A 27442-nucleotide genomic window follows, 5' to 3' on the forward strand; every position below is an offset into this window, starting at 1 on the left:
TTTGCCAACTAAACTTGTCCTCGGATAACATAATTTGCCATGAATGTTCGATTTGACATGGTTCAAAATCCGAGGTCAGATTTGCACTGGAGTCCATTTATTACGCGTTGGGTTTGGGGAGGTGCTGTGTTCAGTTCATTCAATTCTATAATAGTACAAGGATTGTTTTGTAAATGTAGCATTAGCACATCTCGTCTCTTCGTTCCTCACGCAGTGGCCAACGAGTCCTTGGTTAGCAGGTGCACAGGATACGTTCTCCCCCCTCTCCGTTCCGCAGCGCAGGGCCGCCTATCTCCTCGTTTTTCAGGAAACGGTGCTGCCTCCGGCCCCACGGGATGGCCTCCGGAACCTCGGCAGGTCGCGAGCCGTACGACGAGGAGGCCGCGAGCCGCCGCCCGCTCGAGCTCGGCGTCCGCGACTCCGCCCCCGCTTCCGCCTCCGACCACCGGTCTGGTGAGCTCCCTATTCTCTCCTAGTACTTAGGAAGGTTCGCCTATATGCAAGGATCCGGTGCGACAATGCATCGAGGGGTGTTGGAATTGGGGAAACCCGAATGGGGCGTAGTTTCTTGTTGCGTGGTAGAAGTGGGGATCAAGTTGAATTGTGATGAGCAAGGGCTAACATAAAGCGTAATTGACTGTATTAGCAAATTCGACTTCTCAGTGTTAGCATTGTTCGTGCTCGTGCGCTCCCGTGCGTTAGTTGGTGAAAATGTGCAATGCAGCTGATGTGTGCAGCTGCAATAGTTAAATTACAGCTAGGTAAGCCTTCGGGTAGCTGTCTTGTTTTTCTTGCCAATAGTGCCTAAGGGCAACTCCAACGCGGATCACCTATTGGCAGTGGTGGATCCAGGAATTGAACCTAGCCGGGGCGAAACATTTGAGGTCTATATTTTGGAAGGTATAAATGCAAGTCCACTCAACCAAACTCATGAAATTGAACTACTAAAAACATGATGAAATGACATAAAAAGGTCTTAAAAACTACCGGCATAGACTCTTGCCGCTTGACATGCTCACTTGATGCCACAATTCAACTTCATAATACCAAGCGACACCTACAACATGTGACCCAATTTTCAATGACAGCAGCAGCAGCAGCAACAACAACAACAACAACAAAGCCTTTAGTCCCAAACAAGTTGGGGTAGTCTAGAGCTGAAACACGCAAAATCTCGCAACCAAGCAAGCTTCCACGCTCCTGTCCATGGCTAGTTCTTTGGTGATATTTGGTGATATTGCAGTCCTTCAGATCTCTATTTACGGACTCCTCCCATGTCAAGTTCGGTCTACCCCGACCTCTCTTGACATTATCAGCACGCTTTAGCCGTCTGCTATGCGTTGGAGCTTCTGGAGGCCTGTGCTGAATATGCCCAAACCATCTCAGACGATGTTGGACACGCTTCTCTTCAATCGGTGCTACCCCATCTCTTATCTCGTACGTCATCATTCTGGACCCGGTCCTTGTGTGGCCACACATCCATCTCAACATGCCCATCTCCGCCACACCTAACCGCTGAACATGCCACCTTTTAGTCGGGCAACACTCAACACAAAACAACATTGCAGGTTGAATCGCCGTCCTATAGAACCTGCCTTTAGCTTTTGTGGCACTCTCTTGTCATAGAGAACGCCAGAAGCTTGGCGCCACTTCATCCATCCGGCTTTGATTCGATGGTTCACATCTTCATTGATATCCCCATCCTTATGCAACATTGACCCCAAATATCGGAAGGTGTCTTTCTGATGCACCACCCGCCCATCAAGGCTAACCTCCTCCTCATGCCTAGTAGTACTGAAACCACATCTCATGTACTCGGTTTTAGTTCTACTAAGTCTAAAACCTTTCAATTCCAAGGATTCCAAGGTTTGTCTCCATAGCTCTAACTTCCTATCGACCCCCGTCCGACTATCATTGACTAGCACCACGTCATCCGCAAAGAGCATACACCATGGCATATCTCCTTGTATATCCCTTGTGACCTCATCCATCACCAAAGCAAAAAGATAAGGGCTCAAAGCTGACCCCTGGTGTAGTCCTATTTTAATTGGAAAGTCATCAGTGTCGCCATCACTTGTTCGAACATTTGTCACAATATTATCGTACATGTCCTTGATGAGGGTAATCACCCAAATTTTTAATTATGAATGTAAATCTCAGCAAAAGTGTCTTCTAATTTTTTGATACTATACGTTTCAAATTCATACATAGTGTGGCATAAAAAAATGTAAACAGAGGATGAGCCCTTGAACAGGGGGAAGGAAGACCTTCTGATGTTGATCATTACCGCTATCGCGTGCGCTTGCAGTTGGTTGCAATGCAGGTAGGTCTCGTGCCGCCGTCACCGAAATTCCTACTTTCTCCGCCTCCTCCCCAATCCATCGCCATCGGCCGGAGTAGAGAGCAGCTGAGCAGGGAGTAGGTCCAGTGAGGGAGCCTCCAACAGAGTTGTGGAGGAGGAGCCGAGCAGTGTCCAACGAACGGCGACGACAACGTGAAAGAGGAGGCTTCCTAGTCCAGGAGAGGAGGTGTGGGGAGGAGCCTCGAGGAGGCATCCATCGGCGGCGCTAGGAATTGCATCGATCATCTAGGTCTCTTGCACTCGTCCCTCCTCGCTCGGTGAAGCCTCTCATCTTGGCTGGACTATAGCTTGCATGCAGTGAGTCTACGCGAGCTTTTCACTTAAGCCCACTTCTTTCTACCGTTATCTCCTTGTGCCCCTTCGACGTGAAATAACAACATGAGGCTGGAGCTTGGTCACAGACATGGCGATCTGGAGGCTAAAGGCCAACCTAAAGGATGGGGGCTGACAGGGGGTACTCAACTCCATCATTGGTGACCTGGGGCAGCTCCCTCTGTAGATCCGCCGTTGCCCATTGAACATCATCAAATGTCCGCGGACACGTCTGAATGTGTCCGCAGACAGCCGGCGGGGCACCGACCATCCAACTGTAGTCACCACTCACCAAATGTCCTCCCCTTGTTCAAAGTCCTCCCTTTGAAAAATTTATCTAGATCAATAACAATTTAATCATACGTTTAAATAGTTGCAAACAGATGCAACTACAACAGAATGCATCGGATGTTCATCAAGTTTTGTACATCCATTGATCTCAAATCCCCCAGTCCGTCTGTCCGTGCCAAAGACCTCAAGTTTTGGCCTACTTTTCACCTTCCTTTTGCGTGAAGCGTTTGTACATGCTAGCACGGTACTCTTGAACAAACTTGGCCGCATCAGGCTCCAGGTCCGCTGCCTTCACGAACAACAACTTTGCGCCTCGGCTTCGGCCTTGATAGCAATCTTTTGCTCCTTGAGCTTAAGCTTCTTGTTTTGCCTCTCGATGAACATGTCAAACCTCACTGCTTTCTTTTCCTCCTTCACCTCATTGTGCTTGGCAGCTGCCTCCTCCTTTGCCATGATGACCTCAAACTTCTCCATCATCTTGGCGATGGTCGTGGTCTTGACGGAATTGGCAATGGCCGCCCACTTGTTTTGCCCATCCAACTTCATCCAACAATGCATCAACATGATGGGCTTCTTCTCACCTTCTTGTACAAAGTGCATGCGCATTCGGGCTATGATATAGCCACGGCTAATGTCAGTGTTTTCAATGTCCATCAAACTTTTCCGCTCATCGATGGTTTAGAGGCCTGTATATGTACCAAAATACATTAGCTTTGGTGAGAAGTGCCGGAAGGAGGTTGGAGCTCTAGTTGAAGTTACGTGCATGCATGTTGGTGCCTTGCATGGCTTAGGTACAGATCAAGCAGAGAAGGATTGGCTGATACATGCATGTCGGTCAGCTAGGGATTAATTAGCACCTATCGAACAATGTACGCGCATGAAAGAAATGGCTTGTACACTAGCATGTTTGATATCTGGAAGAGGAGAGATAATATTGTCATGGTTATTCAGCATGTAAGCATCGGTCTGGCTAGCAAGGAAAGAGTTGGCTTCATTCAGATATTTTACCAGAGGGAACAAGATATGAAGGGTCCATCCTGGTTTAAAAAAGAGACAATGAAGATTAAGTTTCTATTTTTGTTCTTGCCTTGCAAGGGAAATATCAGTGTGATCAGGATGGCCAAACTATGGGATTTCCTTTGCTTATGTGCGAGATGTTGGGGTCCACCACAAGTTAACAAATCTACAGAGAGAAGGCACAACATCCAATTAATATTAGTTAGTTTGTTTTTAGATATGGTAACTCCAAGATGTAAAAGTAGTCATGTTTTTTTGTGTGCGTGTGAGGGCCTTAAGTCAAGTTATAAAAGCCAGGGTGTGTCATTATAAAGACTCCGATTATGTTTTCGATAATAAACACGATGTGCTGTTAGGGTAGAAACCTGAATTGAGTTTTGGGGGAAGCTGTCTAAATGTCCCTAAGTTTTGGAGGAGGCTTTAGAAAACATCAGTGTTGCGATTTCTACATAGAAATTGTCGTGTGTGTGAGTTGCTATCGTCCAGATTGGTGCTCTCGTGCTGAACCACAAGGTTCAAATCCTCTATTTCGTGTACATCGTGTGCACGGCTGAGAGGTTACTGCTGCTGAAGATGGAGTGTCATGAAAGATCGGATCGCAACAACATATAAAATCTCGCCTTGAGGTTTGTTCCTTATTAGGTGGTATCAGAGCGAAGGTTATCACGACACTACGGAGGAGATGATCGAAGCTAAGCTATGGATTTCAATTGGAGGAGGAAGGTTGATGGGATGGGCTTTTTCATACTTGAGTTGTGGCACACGAGAGATCATTTGTCATGACGATTGACCACATGAGTTTAATCAACGTTGCAATCATTGAGATGCTCAAGAAGCTGGGTCTACTGACAACACTATGATAGCGACCGTACTCGCTGCCTTGGGGTCATGATGAGCTCACCATCACACAACAGACCAAGATATTGTTTTTGTTGGGAAAAATTCTTTTGCGAGGTTTTGTGCGACATGATTCTTGACACCGATGGTTTCATGTCATTTATTGTTGGACGAGCCATGGTATAAAGAGCACAATGTTGCGTATGATTGTCACACACAAAGATATACCGTTGAGAAGGGTAAGAAGTACAACCTTGTGCCCATGGCTGAGGAGCATTTCATCACGTGGAGGAAAAACACCAAGAGAAGATGAAAGAGCAGGAAGATGCCAACATGAAGGTCAAAAGTACTAAAATCTAGGGGGAAGAGATCAACGAAGACATGAAAATATTGATGAAGAGATCGACTCGAAACGAGGGACGATTTCGTTTCAAGGGGGAGAGGATGATACAGCCACGACTAGTGTCAGTGTTTTCAATGTTCATCAAACTTCTCCGCACGTTGATGGTTTGGAGGCCAGAGACATGTACATATCTAAATTCATTAGCTTTGGTGGGAAGTGCCAGAAGAGGTTGCAGCTCTAGTTGAAGTTACGTGCATGCATGTTGGTACCTTGTATGGCTTAGGTACAAATCAAGCAGAAAACGATCGGCTGCATGCATGCCTGCCTGTCAGCCAAGGATTAATTAGCAACTACTCCCTCTGTTTCATATTTCTTGTGGTTTTCACTAAAAGCATGACAAGGATTATGGAACTGAGGGAGTACCAAACTATTTGTGTGCATGAAAGAAATGACGTGTACACTAGCACGTTTGATATATGGAAGAGGAGATATGTTCTCATGGTTATTCAATGTGTAAGCATCAGACTTAGCAAGGATAGCGTTGGCTTCGTTCGGATATTTTACCAGAGGGAACCATATATGAAGGGTCCATCCTGGTTTAAAAAAGAGACAATGAAGATTAAGTTTCTATTTTTGTTCTTTCCTCGCAAGGAAAATATCGACTGATCTAGATGGCCAAACCGTGGGATTTTCTTTGCTTATGTGTGGGGTAGGTTGGGGTCCACCGTCAGTTAACAAATCAATAAAGAGAAGGCGCAACATTCAATTAATGTTAGTTTAGTTAGTTTGTTTCAAGATATGGTAACTCCCAAGATGTAAAAGGAGTCCTGTTTTTGTGTGCGTGCGTGAGGCCCTTAGGCGAAGTTATAAAAGCCAGGGTGCGTCGTTGTAAAGACTCAGGTTATGTTTTTGATAATAAACATGATGTGTTTTTTTAGGGTAGACACCCGTATCAAGTTTTGGGGAAAGCTATCTAAAAATCCCTAAGTTTTCGAGAAAGCTTTAGAAAACCTACGTGTTGCGTTTTCTACATAGAAATTGTCGTGCGCATGAGTTGCCCTCACCTAAATTAGTTCTCTCGTGCTAATTCTCAAGGTTCAAACCCTCTATTTCGTGTACATCGCGTGCACTGGCGAGAGGTTACTGCTTCTGAAGGTGGAGTGTCGTGAAAGATCTGGCCGCAACAACAGATCAAATCTCGCCTTTAGGTGCGCCTGATTCGCCGTCGTCTAGATTGGTTTTCTCATGCTGAACCAGAAGGTTCTAACCCTCTATTTCGTGTACATCGTGTGCACGGGTGAGAAATTATTGCTGTTGGAGGTAAGAGTGTCGTGAAAGATCGGGCCGCAACATCAAATCTTGCCTTGAGGTTCTTTCCTTATCAGGCTAGCAATGCGAGACAATGACATGATGAATAAATTGCAGCACTGAGCAAATCAATCAAATGACCAACACAAAGAGCAACAAGCCGCAAAACTTAACGAGCTGGAGGAGTGACGCGCCACTTGGCCGTTGGTTTTTTGCTTGTTTATACGCGCCACAATACTTGTTGACCTGCAAGTGAATGGTGTACCATGGATGGGCTATTGACTTTGGAAACCAATCGTGCACACTCTGCGAAAAAGCCGAGCCCTATTGCCCCGTGAATTGAAATGGATCCACACTAGTCGCCAACCATGCCAAACACACCAATTCATCCTCCTTGTCATTGTGCACGTTGCCCCTCTTCTTCTTTACGTCGCCATCCGGCTGCTCGGTGTCCGGGTGCAGCTCTTGTTCCGGCATTGGCGAGTAGAGGTCCTTGACTTGTCTGACTTTGCGTCTGCCACCACCGTGGATCATGTTCATCATAGCCTTGTCAGTGGCGTCGTCGGGGGAGGCATTCTGCCGAGTAGTGACCGCACAACGACGAACAAGGGCTCCTCAAACGGAACCGGTCAGTCGACAAGCATCAGGTGAGTCGACAAGCATCAATGAGTCCATGAACACGTAGTCTGTGTTGAGGCCGACGATGTACGGTGGAGGGTGGCCGAAGGAGGCGGCGGAGTGCTGCGGTGTGCGCGCCTGGCTGACCCTTTAGATGGCCGGCGTAGTAGTACGGTGGACCGGTGGCTTGAACTAGGGGAGGGGAGCAGGGTTGGCGACGTCGGTACCTTCTTTGCAGGACGAACCCTGACCGCCGACGCCTTCTCCTCCCTCGCCTTTACGCGCTGGCATTGCCGTTCTGTGGATGCGGCTGTGTAACGCCCTCGATGCGGCTATATCTCCCACGTGTCGAAGCACGACTTAGAGGCATAACCGCATTGAAAGCAATGTCGCAAGTGAGGTAATCTTCACACAACCCATGTAATACATAAGGGACAGAGATACATAGTTGGCTTACAATCGCCACTTCACACAATACAAGAATAAAGCATTACATCATTCAGATACAATCAAGGTCCGACTACGGAACCAAAATAAAAGAAGACTACCCCAAAAGCTACACAGATCCCCGATCGTCCCAACTGGGCTCCACTACTGATCAACTGGAAAACGGAACAACATAAAGAACATGATCTTCATAGAGCTCCTCCTTGAGCTTGGTTGCGTCACCTGCTCGGTAACATCGGCACCTGCAAACTGGTTTTGGAAGTAACTGTGAGTCACGGGGACTCAGCAATCTCACACCCTCGCGATCAAGACTATTTAAGCTTATAGGAAGGGTAAAAGGTATGAGGTGGAGCTGCAGCAAGCGACTAGCATATATGGTGGCTAAACATACGCAAATGAGAGCGAGAAGAGAAGGCAAAGCACGTTCGAGAAATATATGATCAATAAGTGATCCTAGAACAACCTACGTCAAGTATAACTCCAACACCGTGTTCACTTCCCGGGCTACGCCGGAAAGAGACCATCACGGCAACACACGCGGTTGATGTATTTTAGTTAAGATCAACTTCAGGTTTTCTACAACCGGACATTAACAAATTCCCATCTGCCCATAATCGCGGGCACGGCTTTCGAAAGTTCAAATCCCTGTAGGGGTGTCCCAACTTAGCCCATCACAAGCTCTCACGGTCAACGAAGGATATTCCTTCTAGCGGGAAGACCCGATCAGACTCGGAATCCCGGTTACAAGACATTTCGACAATGGTAAAACAAGACCAGCAAAGCCACCCAGATGTGCCGACAAATCCCGATAGGAGCTGCACATATCTCGTTCTCAGGGCACACTGGATGAGCCAGACGTTGGGTGGGCCAGCCCAGGGTTGCCCTGGTAGCTCCGGACATCGCTCAGTTTAGACCAACACTTAGACAAGCACTGGCCCGGGGGGTTAAAATAAAGATGACCCTTGAGTCTACAGAACCCAAGGGAAAGAAAAGGCTAGGTGGCGAATGGTAAAACCAATGTTGGGCCATGCTGGAGGAGTTTTATTCAAGGCGAACTGTCAAGGGGTTCCCATTATAACCCAACCGCGTAAGGAACGCAAAATCCGGGAATATAACACCGATATGGCGGAAACTAGGGCGGCAAGAGTGGAACAAAACACCAGGCATAAGGCCGAGCCTTCCACCCTTTACCAAGTATATAGATGCATTAAGTAAATAAGAGATATTGTGATATCCCAATAAAATAACCATGTTCCAACAAGGAACAAACTCCAATCTTCACCTGCAACTAAACAACGCTATAAGAGGGGCTGAGCAAAGCGGCAACATAGCCAAACAACGGTTTGCTAGGACAAGGTGGGTTAGAGGCTTGTCTCAACAATATGGGAGGCATAATAAGCAAGTGGTAGGTATCGCGGCATAGGCATAGCAAAAGAGCGAGCAACTAGCAAGCAAAGATAGAAGTGATTTCGAGGGTATGGTCATCTTGCTTGAAATCCCGCAAGGAAGAAGAACGAGTCCATGAAGAAGACAAACGGACGTAGTCGAACGGATCCTCACAAACGCGACGTTATCGGAACCAACCCGAAGAAGCAACACCGGAAAGAAGCAAACAATATAGTAAACGACCACGACATAGCATGGCACGATGCACAACCAAATATGATGCATGTCCGGATTAATGAGGCATGGCATGGCAAAGTGCACAAGCAATTCTACAAATTAAGTGGAGATCAATATGCAACAAGTGCATATTGATGAAACACCACAACAAGTTATTTAGTTCGATCTCGCTTATGTACTCAACAATATTCAATGTTGTTTAGCATGGCAAGGGGTGAAGCAAAACAAAACTACCTATCTAGGCAAGTTTAAATGAGGCCGGAAACAACGAACAACAATTCTGGTAAATCCCCATGTGCATATATTAGGTTTGGTCCTGTTCTGCCCTAAACACAATTTTAGGGTTGTTAAACATGCAAAGTGAGTACACCATGTTAAACTAGGCATTTTTCTACCCCATTTGCATATAAAGTTTGTTACAAACCGAGTTACGGTTATTTAGTTATGAAATAAAGCATTTTAGCATGTCATATGAGTAAATTTAATCAAACAGCATTTTAAACATTTCGAACATGGATGAAAGTGGCATATTATGAAACTAGACAAGATTCTAAGCAACTTTCATATATAAAGTTTTTACATGTGATGCATGGTTATAAAGTTATTAAATGCATGGATTTGAAGGGCTTTTCTGTAAAACTGGTAAATCTCTGGATAAAAGACAAAATTGCAGCAGGGAAAAAAACACACTGGGCCGAAACACAACAGGCTGGCTGACCCAACAAGAGGGAAAGAGAAAAAAAAGAGGGGCGCGGGGTGCCCTTACCACGCTGGGCCGGATCTGGCGGTTGGGCCTTGCTGGACTGGAAGCGCGCTGGGACGGGGTCAACACGGGCGAGCGAGGCAGCGGTTCCTCTGTTCGAAAGGAAGAAGACAGAGGGGAACGCGGGCGGCTTCAGACGATGCAGGGGAAGCAGTGGCGCGCACAGGAGGTCAAGGATGGACGGGTTCGTGGCGAGGCGGCGAGATCCAGCGGGGAAGCAAACTTGGCGGCGCCGGGCTTGGGAGGAGGCCGTCGGCGGAAACGGCGTGGACGGAGCAAGGCGGCGGCGACTCGGTACATGATGCGCAGGGGCGAAGCAGAAAATGCCGGCGCACGGGCTTGGCGGGTCGAGCTGCGGAACTTGGCGGGTCACTGGAGCGTTCGACGCGGGGCGGCGTACTCATCCAAGGTTCGACAGAAGCGGGGCTCGGTAGCCGCAGGAAGATGCGCTCGGGATGATGCAGGGGAGCGGTGGCGGTGACGGTGACTTGGCGCTGTCGTCCTCATCCTCCTCACTCGCACACAGGAGCAGGGAAGGCAGCGGCACCACTCAGGTGGCTTGGTCACCGGCAGCGTGACGGACGAGGACGGCTGGGTTCGGGCGACATGGGAATTTTGAACGCCGGTGGAGGCAGAACAACGCGGCGGCAAGCTCCTGTCCATGGCAACAGAAACGAGAGAGAGGAATGAGAGAAAGAAAACAGAGGAAGGAGAAGAAGGGAGAGAGGGGCGCGAGGGACTCATCTCCGGCACGGCGGCGCTCCAAACGGCGGCGGTGGCACTCGTTCTGGTTGGAGGAGGAACTCGGGTCAGCTGGGGTCTCAGGCGCGAGGGCGAGGCAGAGTCGAGGGGAGCCACGGGAGGGCTCTGACTGGGTGGCGCTGAAATCAGGGTAGAGGCGCTCGGGTGGATCTGGATCGGGAGGATCCCGAGGTGGAGAGAAGGCAGGTAGGTGGCGGCGGGCAGGAGGATGGATGGGACAAATGGCCTAAAAACTAGGGTTTTGCCTAGGGGATTGGTCTATATATATAGCACTGGATTTTGGTTAGGGGCTATTCCGTCCCTCCGATCGTAATCGAACGGTCAGAAAAAAATAGGCTAAGGAGCCCAAATAAGAAAACAGAGACGTTTTGTAGACGTTTGGGGATGATCCGGATCCAACGGTGACGACTGCCCGGGTCGGGTCCGGGACAGCTTTTCGGACGCGCGCGAGGAGGGCCGCGGGCTGACGAGAGGGGTTAGGTTGGGCCTGGCGGTAGTTATCCGTTGGGGCATCAAACGGACTCCGAATGCGATGAAACTTGGCAGGCGGTCTACTGACAACAAAACAACACCGCACGCCAACTTTCAACCCATTCCGAGAACATTTTCCGGCCACTTACAAAATACTATTTCGGACATGCCGCGGGCGCGTGCAAGTGTGGTTGGGCTCAGAACGGACAACGGACGGAACTGGGGGAACCCGGACGGATGCAGGTTTTGAAAACATGATGATGCAATGCACATGATGACATGACAAGATGCAGCACGCAAGCAAAGACAACGAAATAATTGGAAGACACCTGGCACATCGGTCTCGGGGCGTTACAGGCTGGGCGCATGACCGCCTTTGTGTAAGGGTCCGGGGGGACCACAAACCTCTCAAAGGGCTCTTGCGGATCCATCGCAGTGGCGGAGGATGGTGAAACGAGCGTTGGAAGATCGGGCGGAGAGGGTGTGCTTTTGCGCGGGAATAATGAGCGAAGTTGGGTGAGCCGGGGGTATTGGAGTCTAACGTGGTGGATGTTCGGACCCCCCTCCCCATCCCCCACCCTGATTTGGTGCCGGTATGTGGGATTTTGGACATACTAACTGGTCGGGACAGATTTTGTGGTTAAGCTTCATGCACTAGCCAACTCAACCAAAAGTCTGAACTGATGGAGAGAGCTAGGCAATCCACATATACACTTCAACACCCCCTCTCACGTGTGACGCGGGAAGTCAACACATGAATAGACTCAGAGGTATGGCTCAAGACGTGAGGGGGAGTGTTGGAGTATATTTTTGTTCCCTCTCCCATACCGAGGACAGATTGATGAGTGAATTGATTAGGTGCATACAACTTACAACCAAGAGGTTCAGGGTTCAAAACGTAGTAAATGCATTAAATAATTGTGGCCTGCCTCCGCTTCCGATGCCCAAATCATAACTTCAAAGGATAATAGACGTGAGGGGGGAGTATTGGAGTATAGTGTCCCGCCCTCTCCCATAGTTCGGACTGATGGGTGAACTAGTTAGGTGCATACAACTTACACCAAGAGGTTCATGGTTCAAAACCCAATAACCGCAATAAATAATTGCGGCCTGCCCCTGCTTTTGCTGCCCACGTCATAACTCCAAAGGAGCATAGACGTTGAAGGGGAGTGTTGGAGTGTAATGTCCGACACTCCCATAGTTTGGATTTTTGATTGCGTTGGTTAGTTGAAGCTTAATATTTGTGAGGTGCGTTGGATTGCTAGAAGTGTCCGGACTGTCTGGTCTGGACATTTGCGGGCGATTTGATGATCCGCGTTGGAGTTGCCTTAATGTGTAGGAAGGAGCGTAGTCAGAGAGTATGCCAGAAAGAGAGGAACCGAGAGGGGAAAGCTATCATGTACAATATGTATCACTGGGCACTAGTGGCAGAATAGTTGCCATGTTAATACCAAGTTCTGTATGCGAGGCTTCCTCACCTCCCCTGTCCTTGTGTGTGCAATAATCATCACTATTTTGTACTACAGCTTGTAAATAACTATGTTTTCGCCAATAGGCCACTTTTAGTATCTTAAGCTTACCAATTTGCTCCATGTGTTTTGTTACAGAATAAACTTCTTATTTATTTTCATGTGTTGTATTGTCTTGTTAAGCTCTTCTGTACACTTGCTGCATTGGCTGTCACTTATTTGAGAAAGACACTGATGTTTACAGGATAGTGTGATGTCAATTTTCAGTGCTGCAGTTAATTGTGCTTTGATTCCTTGGGTTTTGTGATGTGCAATCATAGATACTTTGGTTTCTACGAGTTGAAAATTAAGAGCCGAATATTTTGCCCCGTGTTTCTCAAGTGGAAGCATAAAATTATTATTTTTTCTTCGAAAAGAAGGTTAAACGTGATGCACACATCCATTCTTATTAATTATTGAGTGGAGTACAGAACAAATGCAACCATTACAAGATATGAAAAAACACCTTCGACTAAGTCGACTTCTTCCACAACATCGCCTTCAATACGGATATAAGCGCCCTCACGCCGCCGTTGCCAGTTCGGCCAAAGACGACCAAGACAAGGATTTTCATCCTGATTGCCGAGACCGGCTACTGAAGGTCAGCACATCAGCAAGGAGACAACACTTTCAACAAGTTAACGACGGAAGTTGTCGTTGTTGAGCCCAACCAATTAGGTCAGAACAAGAGTTTTCACCCTGAAGATGGATCTTTCGGTAGTCACGCTAGTCTGTACTCCACGCCAGGCCGAAAAGGCGCTAGTGATTAGGTGGGACATCTCCCCACCTTAGACACTGCTAGTACTACACTATCTGTCTATCTCCATAAACCTGTTCAAGGAAAGGTTCCCACGTGTGTAGCATTTTTGCAAGTAGAAATCTAAGAACATAGTATTACCATCCTCCACACCCAAGTCTCATCTTTCTCAAGGTTGTAGACCATATTGTTCTGTATTTGAAGTTACAACATCAAAGGATGAAGTATAATGGATATTAGGTGATTTTATGTCCGCTTGTGTGTCCAAATGGTCTATCTTCTCACAAATTTTCTGCATAAAACACAAATAACAGACATACACCTATGCCCAATCCTCTCTTGTGCCACATAGGCTTATAGGTTTGTTCAGTGTTCTCTACTTTGTGCCACATTTAGTTGTACAACTCGCAAGGATGTACCTAGAAATTCGGTGCTCAGTGCAAACCGCAATTTAGGCCCCGTGTATAAAAAATGCAAAAAAAAATCAGTAATCATAGCGGTAGTCTCATGTTTTGAAGGGAACACTTGAATGGAAGAATCAGTAGAGAAACATCTAATATGTAAAGCCCTCGAAGGAGAATCAAGAGAGGAGATGAGGACTAAATTTGCAGCGATTTAATTGCTGTGATTTGCCGCTAAGCACTGGAAAAAGAGCGTGGGCTGTTTATCCGCCTGTCATTCGCGAGTTTCCTTGTGAGGATGTGAGAAAAAATTTAGAGGGAAGAGGAAGACGAAGACAGATGGGAGAGATGTGAGTTGGGCCATGAGTTTGGAGTTGTTATCAAAGAGTATGCAGTAATGATGGAATTGGTAAATCAAATCCATGGTTTAACAACAAACTGTGTTAACCGATCATTAGTCTCCAATCGTTAGTGAAATTCCTATAGATAGAAATGCTTCTATCGCTGGCTTGGACTCCTTTTCTCTTAGTTTTTAACCGATCATTAGTCTCCAGTCCTTAGATTAGTTCTGGGCTTAGAGTTGTGCTGCCCACCACATGGGATGTGCACTAGCATCTATTTGATGTCTGAAACCACCTCCTAGGAGGATTGTAATTACAAACTCTCTTTTCAATGGAATGAAACGCATGGGTCCCCTGCGTTTTCTTGAAAAATAAGTCCTTAGATTAGTAATAATTAGTACAGTTAAAAAATCTGGGGCACTCAAGGGTTTTGGTACCCTGTGTAACTGCTCCAGTTGCACCTGTCTATATACGGCCCTGACGACTTGCATATTGGATCTGTTACAACATCACCCTTTCAACCTTTCTTCCGCATTCTCTCTTTCCCCACATTTTCCCCATGATATTTCCGTTACGTCAACCAAAATATTCTGCAAAATTGGACGACATTAATACAGCATGAAGAATTTAGATACTCATTCCCGTCATGGTACCTACTGTAGGAAATATTGTGCCTAGATATCAGGTGGGGTGTACTAAAGCTGATACAAGTAAGAGATACTTGGAGGGATGGCATAAGAAGCAATCTAGTACAGATGATGTACGCAAGAGCAAGTCAGGATACTTCACGGCATTCGGGGTGGACCTATCTCCTGATAATATGGCAGTTGCCATTGTATATTTTGTGCAAGGGGTCTTAGGCCTTGCCCGACTTGCTGTGAGCTTTTACTTAAAAGACGATCTTCACCTTGATCCAGCTGAGGTACCTGGTCTTTTTCCCTTCGTTGTCTTTGTGGTCCTGATATTATTTAGAGATTTGGTCTTGCTACATGCATGTGATAATTTACCTTGCAAGCAATACTTCCTCCGTTCCAAAATATTTGTCTTTTTAGTGATTTCAAATGGCTACCACATACGGATGTATATAGACATATTTTAGAGTGTAGATTCACTCATTTTGCTCCGTATGTAGTCACTTGTTAAAATCTCTAGAAAGACAAATATTTAGGAACGGAGGGAGTAGATGTTAATAAGTGACTAATATGGTTTATGTTATATAGACTGCAGTTATATCTGGCTTCTCATCCTTGCCCTGGTTGATCAAGCCAATCTATGGCTTTATCAGGTCTTGTGAAAGTTCCCCATACATTCCTTTCTGCTGTATGTATATGTGCATTTGATGGCACTGACTCCACTGCTCTTGCCTTCCAGTGATTCTATTCCACTATATGGGTATCGAAGAAGATCCTATCTTATTCTGTCAGGATTTCTTGGAACACTTTCATGGAGTCTGATGGCTACAGTAGTGAACAGTAAATATGGTGCAGGATTCTCTATTCTTCTTGGATCACTTTCTGTTGCCTTCTCAGATGTTGTAAGTATGAGCTAAGTATTCTGCAAGAAAGCAATCTTTTCCAACTTTTCAGATCGAGTGTTAATTTCGAGTGACATATTTTATTTGTACAGTCTTTAGCATTTATTTAAGTGCTGATGCTCTTGTGTCATTGGGATCACCTTCCATCATACAGAAAGGCAGACACTAATAACATCAACTTGCTAGAAATAATTATTAGTTCACATCAAGCACTTTCCTCTAGAGTTCCAAATTTATATACGGAGTACATGCCTATGTGCAGACCTTATCTTACAACATGTTGGGACTGCCTTCTTGAAGCTATTAAATATAATTAAAGTTATTGATAGGCATCAACAATCCTTAATGTAGGAACAAAATTATCTACCAGAGAGGGGGGGGGGGGGGGGGTGGCGGGGGGGATGGGAGATTATTACAAATTCTTCGAAAACACGAAATATTTTGGTAAATAGAAGAATAATTGGATAGCAGTAAAGCAGTTCAGAGGCAATCTAGTAGAAGAACTAAATAAACTAGAGGACATGCAACAGTGTTACAAGGTAAACAAAACAATGGAAAACATGCTATCACAGAAACAATATACAAACAGGCTAAGATGTGAGTAAATCTAACAGTCTAAGCATAGACAAAGTTTTCACAGCGTGCACCACTTAGTGAAAATCTAAGCAGTGGAAGAGAATCAAAGTACTGAAAAGTCTTCGCAACAATCACAGAGAAATGAAAGGTGAAATTGTTCGGAACTCAGAGGAATACAATAAGTAAAGAGTTGCAAGGAAATAGAACCCGTTGCTTGACGAAGACACAGAGATTTGTTTACCCCAGTTCAAACTGCTGCCACAGTTCTACATCTGGGTTGGAGAGGCTGAGCCATAACTCTGAAGACATATAAGTCTTCGCCTTATTCTCCTCAGCCGACCATCCGCAGCCATCCGATGCAGAGTGGCCGCAATCCAGGCTTCATAACTCCGTGAAGCGGTACGAGCATCCGTGGAGCGTCAGATCTTAGATGGACGGCTCTGGGCACTTCGCTCCAATCTATTTGAATTCAAACTTAATTGAATCTCGTTTCAGGTGTTCTGCTCGTCAGAAGATCGTTGCTTCAGTCCGGACAAAAGGCTACGTACAATAGACCCAAAATGCTCGGACCCTTCTCCAGTTGTTATTAATCATCCAAAATCCACAAGGGGGCACTAGATGCACTTACTCTTAACCAAAATGTTGCTTAGTTTACAGTTATATCATGCATGCTACAACACAACCAATGAACAAGTGGTCACTACCTCAAAACCAATGCAAAAGACAAGCTCTTTATTCCCTACTTCCTCATCAGTCAGTTCAAAATTTTCCTAGATTGTTTTTTCAAGAAAACGCAAAAGAGCTTGCGTTTCATTGTATTGAAAAGAGGGGGGGGGGGGGGTTAATAGTTACAATCCTCCTGGGAGGTGGTTACAATTCGGGGTGAAGATAGTCGATGGACATCCCAGGTTTGCGTGATGATGGCTCTAAGCCCTAACGCGCCAGCGGCAGCCCAAAGGGCGGTTCCTCCTTGATCTTTGCGAGCAAGTCAGCAATGGGGGGGGGGGTGGGCATGATTGAAGACGCAGTTGTTGCAGTGCTTCCAAAGCATCCAGGGGACTAGCAGGACCGCATAAGCGACGCCTTTGCGCATGAGCTTGGGCGCGAGCTGTCTTGCGGATTGCCACCATTCGTTGAGGGATGGCTCATGAGCAGGCGGGGGGCATGGGGCCCGGAGCCAACTGAACACCTCATGCCAGGTCTGCTGGGCGAAGGGACAGACAAGGAGGAGGTGGTTCATGGTTTCGGGTGCCTGGTCGCAAAGGGGGCAACGCGCGGGGTGCGGCAAGCCGCGGCGGGTGAGGCAGTCGGCGGTCCAGCAGCGATCCAGGTGAGCTAGCCAGTGGAAGAACCTGACACGCAGGGGCACCCAGCACTTCCAGGTGAGCTTCCACGCGTCGCAGGTGATGGAGCCGTGGAAAGTGGCGAGGTAGGCAGATTTGGCTGAGTAGGTGACGTTCGCGCTCCACTTCCAGGTTAGGCGGTCTGGCTCCACGGAGAGAGTAGTGTGCTCGATCTTATGCCATAGCTGCTGGTACTGCCCAATCTCCTGGAGCCCCACGACGCCTTGGATATCTTGCGCCCATCGGTTGGCGAGGAGGCCGTCCGCCACGGTACGGAGCTTGCGTAGAGGTGGTTCATCGTTTGGGGACGCACGCGTAGAGGTGAGGCGTGATCTCGCGGACGGAGCGCCCATCAAACCATCGGTCTTCCCAAAACAGGGCGTGCATGCCGTTCCCAAGAGACATGGTGGTAGAGGCGAAGAAGAACGCGCGATCGTCGTCGCTGAACTGCAGGTCCAGCCCGGCCCAAGCCCTGCCTTGGTCAGTGCGGCTGAACCACAACCATCGCGTGCGGAGCGCGAGGCCCGTGCGCACCAGGTCGCGGATGCCCAGCCTGCCGAGAGCGATCGGCCTGGCGACGCGCTGCCAGTTGACGTGGCAGCAGTTGCCGCCGTTAGCCTCCGCTCGCCCGGCCCAGAGAAGCCTCACCGGTTCTTCTCAAGCGCCTTCAGTGTCTTCTTTGGGGTGGGGGGGGGGTAAGCACGAGCAGCTGATGGATGGGGATCGCCGCCAGGATCGCCTTGACAAACGCGAGGCGGCCCGCCTTGTTCATGAGGTGCGCCTTCCAGCAAGGTAGCATGCCAGCGGCTTTGCCTACGACGGGCTGAAGCTGGGTAGCAGTGGGTCGTCGCAGCGTGAGCGGGATGCCCAGATAGGTGATCGGCATCTCCACCATGGGGTAGCCCAGCAGGTCAAGGGCCGGCGCGGCGTCCTCCGCGTTGCCACGGATCAGGGTGGCGGAGCTCTTCGAGAAGTTGACGTGGAAGCCAGAGGCGCGCCCAAAGAGCTGCAAGATGCTCCTGACGGTGGATGTGTCGCCCAATGTGGGGTGACAAAACAGGACCACATCGCCCGCGTATAGCGAGACGGATGGGATCGGGCGTCGGGGTTGGAGCTGCTGCAGGATGCGCATCTCAGTGGCGCGGCGGAGCAGGCGGCCTAGCGTGTCCACAGCGAGGACGAAGAGTTGGGGTGACATAGGGTCACCTTGTCGTAGTCCTTGGCGGTGCCAAATGGGTGGGCCTGGCTCGCCGTTCATGATCACCTTGGTGCTGGCCGACGAGAGCAAGATCGCGAGCCAGCCCAGGAATCTGGTGCCAAACCTATAGTGTCGCAGGACGTCGAAGAGGAACGGCCAGCTGATCGAGTCGAAAGCGTGAGTCAAGTCCAGCTTGAGCAGAACGCGTGGCGCGCCTAGTTGATGTAGCAGGCGCGCAGACTGCCGCACGAGGACGAAGTTGTCATGCAGGCTTCTTCCCAGGATGAATGCATTTTGGCTGGTGCTGACGAGATCGTTAAGCTTGGGCGCAAGGCGGAGCGAGAGGACCTTGGCAAAGATCTTGGCGACGAGGTGGATGAGGCTTATGGGCTTGTAGTCGCCGAGGCCCCTGGCATCCGCGCACTTCGGGAGCAACGTGAGGAGCGCCTGGTTGAGGTAGCTGAATCCGCGCCCTCGCAGCTCGTAGAGTTGCTGGAAGACAACAATGAAATCCTGCCGAACTATGGGCCAACATGCGCGGAGAAACTCGGCGGTGAAGCCGTCGGGGCCGAGGGCCTTGCGTGCGGGCAGGAGCTTAACGATGTTCCAAATCTCCTCGCCGTCGAAGGGAGCCTCGAGGTCGTCCAAGTTAACAGGCGTGATCAGCGCCTCAATCTCCAGAGCGCACTCACGGGGTGGCGCAAAGCCCAGGAGACCATCGAAGTGCGCATACGCCGCCGCGGCCATGTCGCAGGGGTCCGTGACCACACGTCCGCCGACCACAAGGCTGTGGATCCTGTTCTTCCGCCGCCTATATGTGCACTGCCGGTGGAAGAAGGACGTGTTGGCATCCCCGTCCTTGAGCGAGGCGAGGCGGGAGCGCTGCCGGGCAATGGTTCGCTCGAGTGAGGCGAGGCTGAGGTAGGATGCCTTGAGGTGCCGGCGCAGCTAGTCCTCGTGAGGAGACAAGGCTCAGTAGTCTTGCGCGGTGTCAAACTTTGAGGAGCTCTCGAGAGATTGCGAGCTTTAGGCGCACATTACCCATTGTTTTGGCGCTCCAACTTGTGAGCCCGCGCGCCGTTGCTTGCATGCGCAGCATGAGGTGGCGGAAGGGGTCGGCGTCGCTCACGGACTGCCAAGCGGCCTCCACGGTGTCATGAAACCCGTCCATGCGCGTCCAGAAGTCCGCGAAGCGGAAGCGGCAATGTGCCGGCGCCATCGGCAAGCAGTCGAGCAGCAAGGGGCTGTGGTCGGAGACGACCGAGGCGAGGCACCGGAGGTGGCACTCACCATGCAACTCCTCCCAGTCGGCGGTGCAAAGGACACGGTCAAGGTGGACCAATGTCGGGGGCGACTACTCGTTGGACCACGTGTAGCGGCGACCGTTGAGGTAAACCTCCTTGAGTGCCAAGTCGTTGATGGTGCGCCGGAAGCGGCCCATCATGCGTCGGTTGACGTTCCGGTTGTTCTTATCTTCGTCGCGATATATGAGGTTGAAATCCCCACAAATCATCCAAGGCCCGGAGCAGTCCATGCGTATGTCGCGGAGCTCCTGCAGGAAGGCGATCTTGGCCTCGTCCGGTTGCGCTCCGTAGACCACGGTGATCCACCACGGAGTGCGAGCGCCGGAGGGGGTGGAAAAACGGGCGGTCAAGGCGTTGGCGGTGAATAGGGGATCAGAGATGACTATCTCCCTACTCTTCCAGGCCAACAGGATGCCGCCACGGGTTCCTTGCACGGGCAGGTACACATAGTCATCGAACTCCGAGCCGAGGGCTTCGAGGACAGTCGACGAGCAGATCAAAGCCATCTTAGTTTCTTGCAAACAGACGAGGGATGCATTGGCGGTTACAACAAGCGACCTGACAGCAGTGCGACGTGCACGCTCGTTGAGGCCGCGCACGTTCCATATCAAGACTCTAGGGTTTTGCTCCATGGGGATGAGGTCGACGAGGGGGGCGAGGGCGAAGCTAGGCCTCGATCGGGCTGCCCGCAACCACCGTGGTGATAGGCGCGACGGCAGGATCCGCGGGGAGCTCGCGATCCACCAGAGCGGCGATGGCCGATAGGACCGACAAGGGGATGGGTGCGGCAAAGAGGTCGCCGTACGCCTTCATCTCCGCGGCTGTGATCTTCTGGTTGACACCAACGACCCCAAGGGTGCGCAAGATGTGGACTTGGGCACGTCGCTCGGCCGTGGGAGGGGCGACGGACTTGCGGGCTGCGGTCGCGGCTGATCGCCCGCGGCGTGGGGAGAAGTTGGGCGGGCAGCGCCTTGGTCGTTTGCCAGGGACCGGGAGAGCTGCATCGATCTGTTTGGTGGCCGCCGCGAGGAAGTCGCCAAGGGTCCACGTCGTAGTTGCAGCCGCGCGGGGGCGGGACCGTCGCATCGTGATGGGAGGCGAGGCGAAGCGCATGGCCGGGCTGGGAGTGGCGGGGCACGCCGTGTGGGCGGCGCCATCCACGAGCGCGCCATGTTGGGCCTCCAGCCCCACCTCGTCATGCGGGTCCTCATGCTGGGCCGTGGGGGGTTGGGCCGCGAGGGGGGCCGAGGGAGCATCCTTGCGCAGCACGTCACCACAGGCGGGATCCCCAGGGCAGGCTCGGTCGTGGGCGGCATGCTGGGTGGGCTCCAGCGAGGGGATCTCTCCGTGGACCGGTCAGCTGGTGACGCGGGGCGGCCAGGAGGGGGCGAGGGCGGGGCTCCGCTTTGGCCCGACAGCGGATCAGGCACGGGAACCGAGGCCAGGGAATCCGGGACCTCGCTCTCCAGCGACAGGCGATCCGTGGAGCCATCCCAATCCACATGCGCGCTGGGATTGGCCACTTCTGGCGCAGCCGCAGCATGGGCGAGGTCATCCATGCAGCGCGATGGGGGCGGCCTGGATGGTGCTACAGTGTCGGGGCGCGCAGCCAATGAGCCAGAGCCAGCAGGCGTCATGATGCGCGTGTCGGGGCACGCGGGGGGGGGGGGGGGACACTCGGCGGGGAAGTCGTAGGAGGCGCAGTTCTAGTAGTACTGGACGCTCCTGTCGCCTTTCGATGCCTTCCGCCCCGCTTTCCCCTTTTGGAAAAGCGACGAGGCCGGCTTTGCCCGTTGGCAGAGGGCCAGGGGTCCATGGAACGGCTCCCAGGGCGCCTCGACGCCGGCGCCGCGGTGACCGTACGGGGACGGGAGGCGGCCCAGCCTTTGTCGACGGCGACACCATCAGCCCGGTGGCGGGGGACGGGGGCGCGCCAGCCAGTGGAGTCCATGGCCATGCCATCGGCACGGCCATCGTGGTCGCCGGGTCCGTCGTCGCTTGCGGCCGCGGCCGCGGCCGCGGCTGCGGCTCGCATCATGCCCGCGTCTAGCATCCCCATCGCGCTCACCAGGTGCGTCGTCGCTTGGGCCGCGGTCGCGGCGGGCAGGGGGCTGCCACGACAGCGAGGGCAGCGCGCAAAACGCCCTTGTGGTACTTCTTGCAGTCGCGTGAGCCATGGCTGGGGTAGAGGCAGCGATGGCAGCGGATGTCGTTGGTGCAGTCGCGCACGGGGTGGCTCGGGTCGAGGCAGCGAAAGCAGAGGCCGGCAGACGCCACCGGGGACGGGCTGCGGTTGGGCGCACGGGGCGGCGGCGCGCTGCGCGCCACGGTGTCGATTCCTGCGGCGCGGGAGTTGGAAGCCATCCGCATCCACCACCGGAGCGCCATTGACGTGGTGGACCTCGGAACGGGGTCCCAGGTGGGATGCGGTGGGGGCGCGCCGGGAGGGCGTGGCCGGTCCGCGCGTCGCCGACGCCGTGGCCGCAGCAGGGGCGGGCACGGCGGGAGCGGGGGGGGGGGGGGGGGGAGGGAGGGAGGGTCCGGGCCACGTCGCTATAAAACCTCGTCGAGGATTCGCCGTCGGAGTCCATCCAACGTTGCGGGCTGGAGTCGAGATCGAGGTCGCTGGAGCTGCCGCTTGGGGGCGCCATGGCAGGGGAGGGGAGGGGAGGAGGGGGGGGGGGGGCTACCTGGGTGCTCGCCGGCGGCGGGGTTGGCGGGAGGTGCTGCGCTAGGCTAGAGGGAGCACGGGAGCGGAACGGAGCGGATACCGAGGGATATTGGCTAGTTTTAATAAGTTAACTTAAAATGTTCTAATTGATGGTTGTCCGACATGTATTGGATCACGGTATCCGTGCGCTTTTGTTGTAGCTAATTGCTGATCGATGATGTGAGACTGTAATGCCATTTTTTCTTGAGGAGAGGATATTGCGATTACTGAACATTTATCTATCTCCAGTTGAATTTGGCAATGCGATTGATAGATTGTATACATATTTCCTGTGTTATTTGAAGTTGCCAAACTATTTTAGGCCACGCCAGTCTCTAAATTGAGGACATCAAGCCAATGCTGCCGTTGTGCATTGAAAATAATCAAATATATCTAAATGAAGATTATCTTTTAAATAAAAAATCAAAACCTCATCTTACCACATCGTAGAGTTATTCCCGACATAAATTAGGACAAGATTACTATTATTTAAATACAATGTTGCTTCCTAGATTTGTTTCTACAAACACCTGTGAAAATAATGCAGGTCGTAGATTCTATGGTAGTTGAGAGAGCTCGTGGCGAATCACAAAGTACATCTGGATCTCTCCAGTCTCTATGTTGGGGGTCCTCGGCATTTGGTGGAATTGTGAGCGCATATTTCAGTGGTTCGCTTGTGGATGCATATGGAGTAAGGTTCGTCACATAGCTGCCTGTAACCTACTGAAGCTCCACATGTTCTCTGGTGCAGTACACTGATGAAAATATTTCTGTAAACACAGATTTGTCTTTGGTATTACGGCATTTTTACCATTGATGACATCTGCTGTTGCAGTTCTTGTAAATGAACATCGCCTGACTCCTGGAGAACATGCTATGTCAGTCTCTGGTTCAGGATTCATTGAGAGCTCAATACAGCACATCAAGCAGCTATGGACTTCTGTAAAGCAACCTAACATTTTCTTGCCGACCTTGTTTATATTCCTCTGGCAAGCAACACCACACTCAGAGTCAGCCATGTTTTTCTTCATGTATGTATCAGGTTGCCACAATTTAACACAAGTCTGCGATTACAGTATCTCTGATGGCGTACATGATTATTGTTTACTGTTGTGTGGGAGCTAGTTTTAAATGCCGTACAGTAGTTCTATGAAATATAAATTACAGCAGGTTACTAGATCCTTCCTCTAGCTCATCCTTAATTGGGTCAATTTGATTACATAGGTTTGACGTTTGAGGTACAACAAAACATCAACTAGAGAAATTGCCACAAGAAATTGATGATCGTAGTTAAGCTCTACATTGTTATATCTAGGTTGCGTTTTAGCAGGCTGGTTAGCGTATGCATAACTTTCCATTATGTATTTCAAAATGTATGATTACTGTTTATCTTTGTAATGTTTCTTAGTTGATTGAACTTTCATGCTCCCTTATTGTTGATCTCAGCACAAATAAGCTTGGATTCACTCCAGAGTTTCTAGGGCGTGTAAAACTCGTTACTTCCATTGCATCCTTGCTCGGTGTCGGAATTTATAACTATTTTCTGAAGGCAGTTCATCTGAGGAAAATATTTCTTGTGACAACCATCATAGGTTCAGCCCTTGGAATGACACAGGTGTTCATTTTGCTTTTATTTCAGTGCAGCGGCAGTTATTTTGCATCCTTCCAAGTTAAAACCTTAGTGTGTTGTATGTCCTCCAGGTTCTTCTTGTCACTGGGCTTAATAGGCAGTTTGGGATCAGTGATGAGTGGTTCTCCATTGGAGATTCGTTAATCATCACGGTCCTTGGCCAGGTATGTAACACGACTACTTTTGCTGAATGGCAAACTCTTATTTATTTGGTATTACTACATTTACTGCAGGACGTGAAAATTTTAGTTCATTGCATAATAATAGTGACATGAAGTCTAGTTGCTCTTCATATGCCTGAAAATAAGCCTGGCCAATTTGAACTTTCACAAGTTGTAATTCTCAGCATTACAACCACTCCGAGGAAAGCATTCTCCTGTCCCAATGTAGTTACATCATATCATTACTTAAGTTTTGGCGTCAACTTATCTGGCTTTGAACTGTTCTTACAAGGCTTCCTTGTGCCTTGAGTTCTCCTTGCATGTAACTGTATATAACCTGGATTATGTTGCAGGCTGCATTTATGCCAGTTTTGGTGTTAGCTGCAAAATTGTGCCCTCCAGGAATGGAGGCGACTTTGTTTGCCACTTTGATGTCCATTTCTAATGCTGGAAGTGTTACGGGTGGTCTTGTCGGTGCTGGTCTAACAAAGATTTTTGGAGTCACTAGGGAAAGCTTCGGAAATCTACCTCTGTTGATTATTGTATGCAATCTCAGTTCCTTGCTGCCCTTGCCTCTTCTAGGTCTCCTTCCAGACGAAACAGGAGATTCAGATAATGAAGAAACAAAACACAGCTGATTGAGGTTGTCTTTTATAATGTGTTCAAATTCTCAAGTATAGTATGGCTTAGCCCCATTTCAACTGAGGTAATAGACATGGCTGTTCCCCAGTACTAGTTCAGCAAATCAGTAGGGAAATATGATATACTACAGTTTTCACTGCTGTCATGAAAACACCAAGATCAATCATCTTGATTTGGTTATCAGAAAATGGAACCCGATGCTATGGAGCACAGGTACTTCTCTTTCTTTTATGTAGCCAACATGTAACAAGACAATGTGATCTCTATGTAACTAATGTAACCCCATGAAAAGGTTGAATAGTAACCTAACTCCCTTACCGATTTTGGATATTTTACCCTGTGGGAGCTGTACTATGGAAAGTATAGATTATGAAGAAACAAATTATTTCAAAAAATAAAATAAAATTATGAAGAAACAAACACATCTCCATACCGTGGATTGTGATACAATACCAGGTCTTCTTTTAACATTATATTTCCATCTGGATGCATCCCATTAAGGTGAGGAACAAATAGGAACTGCAAGCACATATGGAGTAGTAAAGAAAAATAACACAAATTTGCATTATACTTGTAGTTTCTGTGGAGTTTGCGACAGGAACATGCGACGCGTTTGGTTGGGACACAGGTAACGTATTCAGTGTTGTAATGAGAATACGATGTATTAGATCGTGGTTTCAGCGATTACACGATGTGTTTGGTTCAGGAAGGGAAAGGAAATGGGTAGCCTACTGATGCCGGCCCTGTAGAAGATGCTGGATGACGGATGTGAAGGGAAATCCTCTCACGACGGCGCTGCTGCTCAAAGTGGCGAAGGGAAATCGGCGGTGCTGCTACGTGACGGCAGCAACGGGAGATCGACGGCGTTACTGCTGACGGCGGAGGGAGATCCCCGCGCCGCTGCTCACGGTGGAGGGAGATCGCCTGCTTCGTTGTCCATGGCGGAGAAGGGAGAGGGCCGGCCGGCTTCGTTGTCCACGGCGGAGAAGGGAGAGGGCCGGCCGCCGGCGTTGTTGCTGACGGAGGCGAAGGAAGATCTCCGGCGCTGCTGAATGCTGCTCGTGCTCGTGGTGAAGAAAATATCGACTAGCGGTGAACAGAGAGACGCGATCGATACCGGGCGAGAGGTGTTATTCCATACCACTGCATCCGGGCTGTTTTCGATTTTGCGAAGAGCCGTTTCCGATTACATGGGATCTGAAACCGGCCCGACTCAAACAAACGCACGTAACATAATCAGAAGCCGATGTAATGAGAAGACGGGGAAAAAGTCGCAAACCAAACGCGTCGATGTACTCTTTGTAAGCGCAGACCCCTGGTGTGCCCTGAGGTCATCTTTGAAGCATGATTCTAGTTTCTCCACACATGAAATCACAAATAATGAAGCTGTGGTTCCAATATCCTGCGGAAAGGTATGTTTCCCATTAGTGGACTTTGGAAAACAACTTAGCCTTGACTTCATGGACGGCAAGAGGCCGGACAGGCAAAGTCCTTTGCGACCCCATCAGGTCCCACTGCCTAAAGAATGAAACACGCAAGCACTCGTCCCTCGACTGAAAGCACTCTAGCCGACCAGAGGCCGTGACGGCAAGAGCCTCCGACTAAAAGTAGAACAAAGAAGTCAAGTGGGCGACCAAGAAGCCAAGCAACTTATGTACATCATGCTTTGATATTGCGCCTTTGTTTGCCCTCTATTTATTAGTGACAGATAATTGTGAAAATTATAGCGAGCCCAAACCGGACTATTACCACCTACAGCCAAAGGGCGTAAAAACAAATTTAATCAATAACTTAGGGAACTAATTGAAGGATATTTTTTATGAATTATCCACAAGTGATTATGTTTGCAATTGTGGTTGTATTTACCAACGACACACACAAAGATGATCGTTGCCTATGTCTTTTTTTTAAAGGTTTGCCTATATCTTTTTTTGGCGATACATAAACTGTTTGCTCGAAATCACTAATTAAGGAGTACTCGTTGCAAAGAACACTCCACTTTCCCGGGTCGCGACAAGTGGCGCACATACAGCGTGCCACTTGTCGCAACCCGGGAGTTTTCTCTTTTTCGTAGATCCGTTTATTCGAAACGTTTTATCTCTTAAACCGTGCGTTCAAATTCCGAACTGTTTTCACCATTGGATTCCTCACGTCGAGATCTTCACCATTGGATTCCTTTCCGA

At 49.6% G+C, this 27442-nt stretch overlaps 1 protein-coding gene and 1 pseudogene across 3 annotated transcripts; one reads left to right on the plus strand and one right to left on the minus strand.

Annotated features, from left to right (window-relative positions):
• The first annotated feature begins 203 nt into the window (after positions 1 to 203).
• On the plus strand, positions 204 to 26662 carry LOC125537066 (folate-biopterin transporter 1, chloroplastic). 3 transcript variants are annotated; one of them, XM_048700358.2, is made up of 11 exons: positions 204 to 453; positions 14824 to 15083; positions 15382 to 15446; positions 15533 to 15695; positions 23374 to 23522; positions 23609 to 23857; positions 24273 to 24441; positions 24528 to 24620; positions 24971 to 25760; positions 25837 to 25887; positions 25966 to 26662. In XM_048700358.2, exons 1-9 carry the CDS (start codon positions 336 to 338, stop codon positions 25253 to 25255), a joined length of 1551 nt encoding a protein of 516 aa, XP_048556315.1. In that variant the 5' UTR covers positions 204 to 335; the 3' UTR covers positions 25256 to 25760; positions 25837 to 25887; positions 25966 to 26662. The 3 variants fall into 3 exon arrangements, with proteins under 3 accessions (XP_048556315.1, XP_048556316.1, XP_087399941.1); XM_048700359.2 differs by having other exon boundaries at positions 24971 to 25472; XM_087543815.1 differs by having other exon boundaries at positions 24971 to 25887.
• On the minus strand, positions 19804 to 20748 carry LOC147984976 (uncharacterized; annotated as a pseudogene).
• Positions 26663 to 27442: the final 780 nt, after the last annotated feature.

The sequence above is a fragment of the Triticum urartu genome, chromosome 2A (genome assembly GCF_056163025.1).
Source record: "Triticum urartu cultivar PI428250 chromosome 2A, HENAU_Tu73, whole genome shotgun sequence".
In the NCBI taxonomy this organism is placed as follows: Eukaryota; Viridiplantae; Streptophyta; class Magnoliopsida; order Poales; family Poaceae; genus Triticum; species Triticum urartu.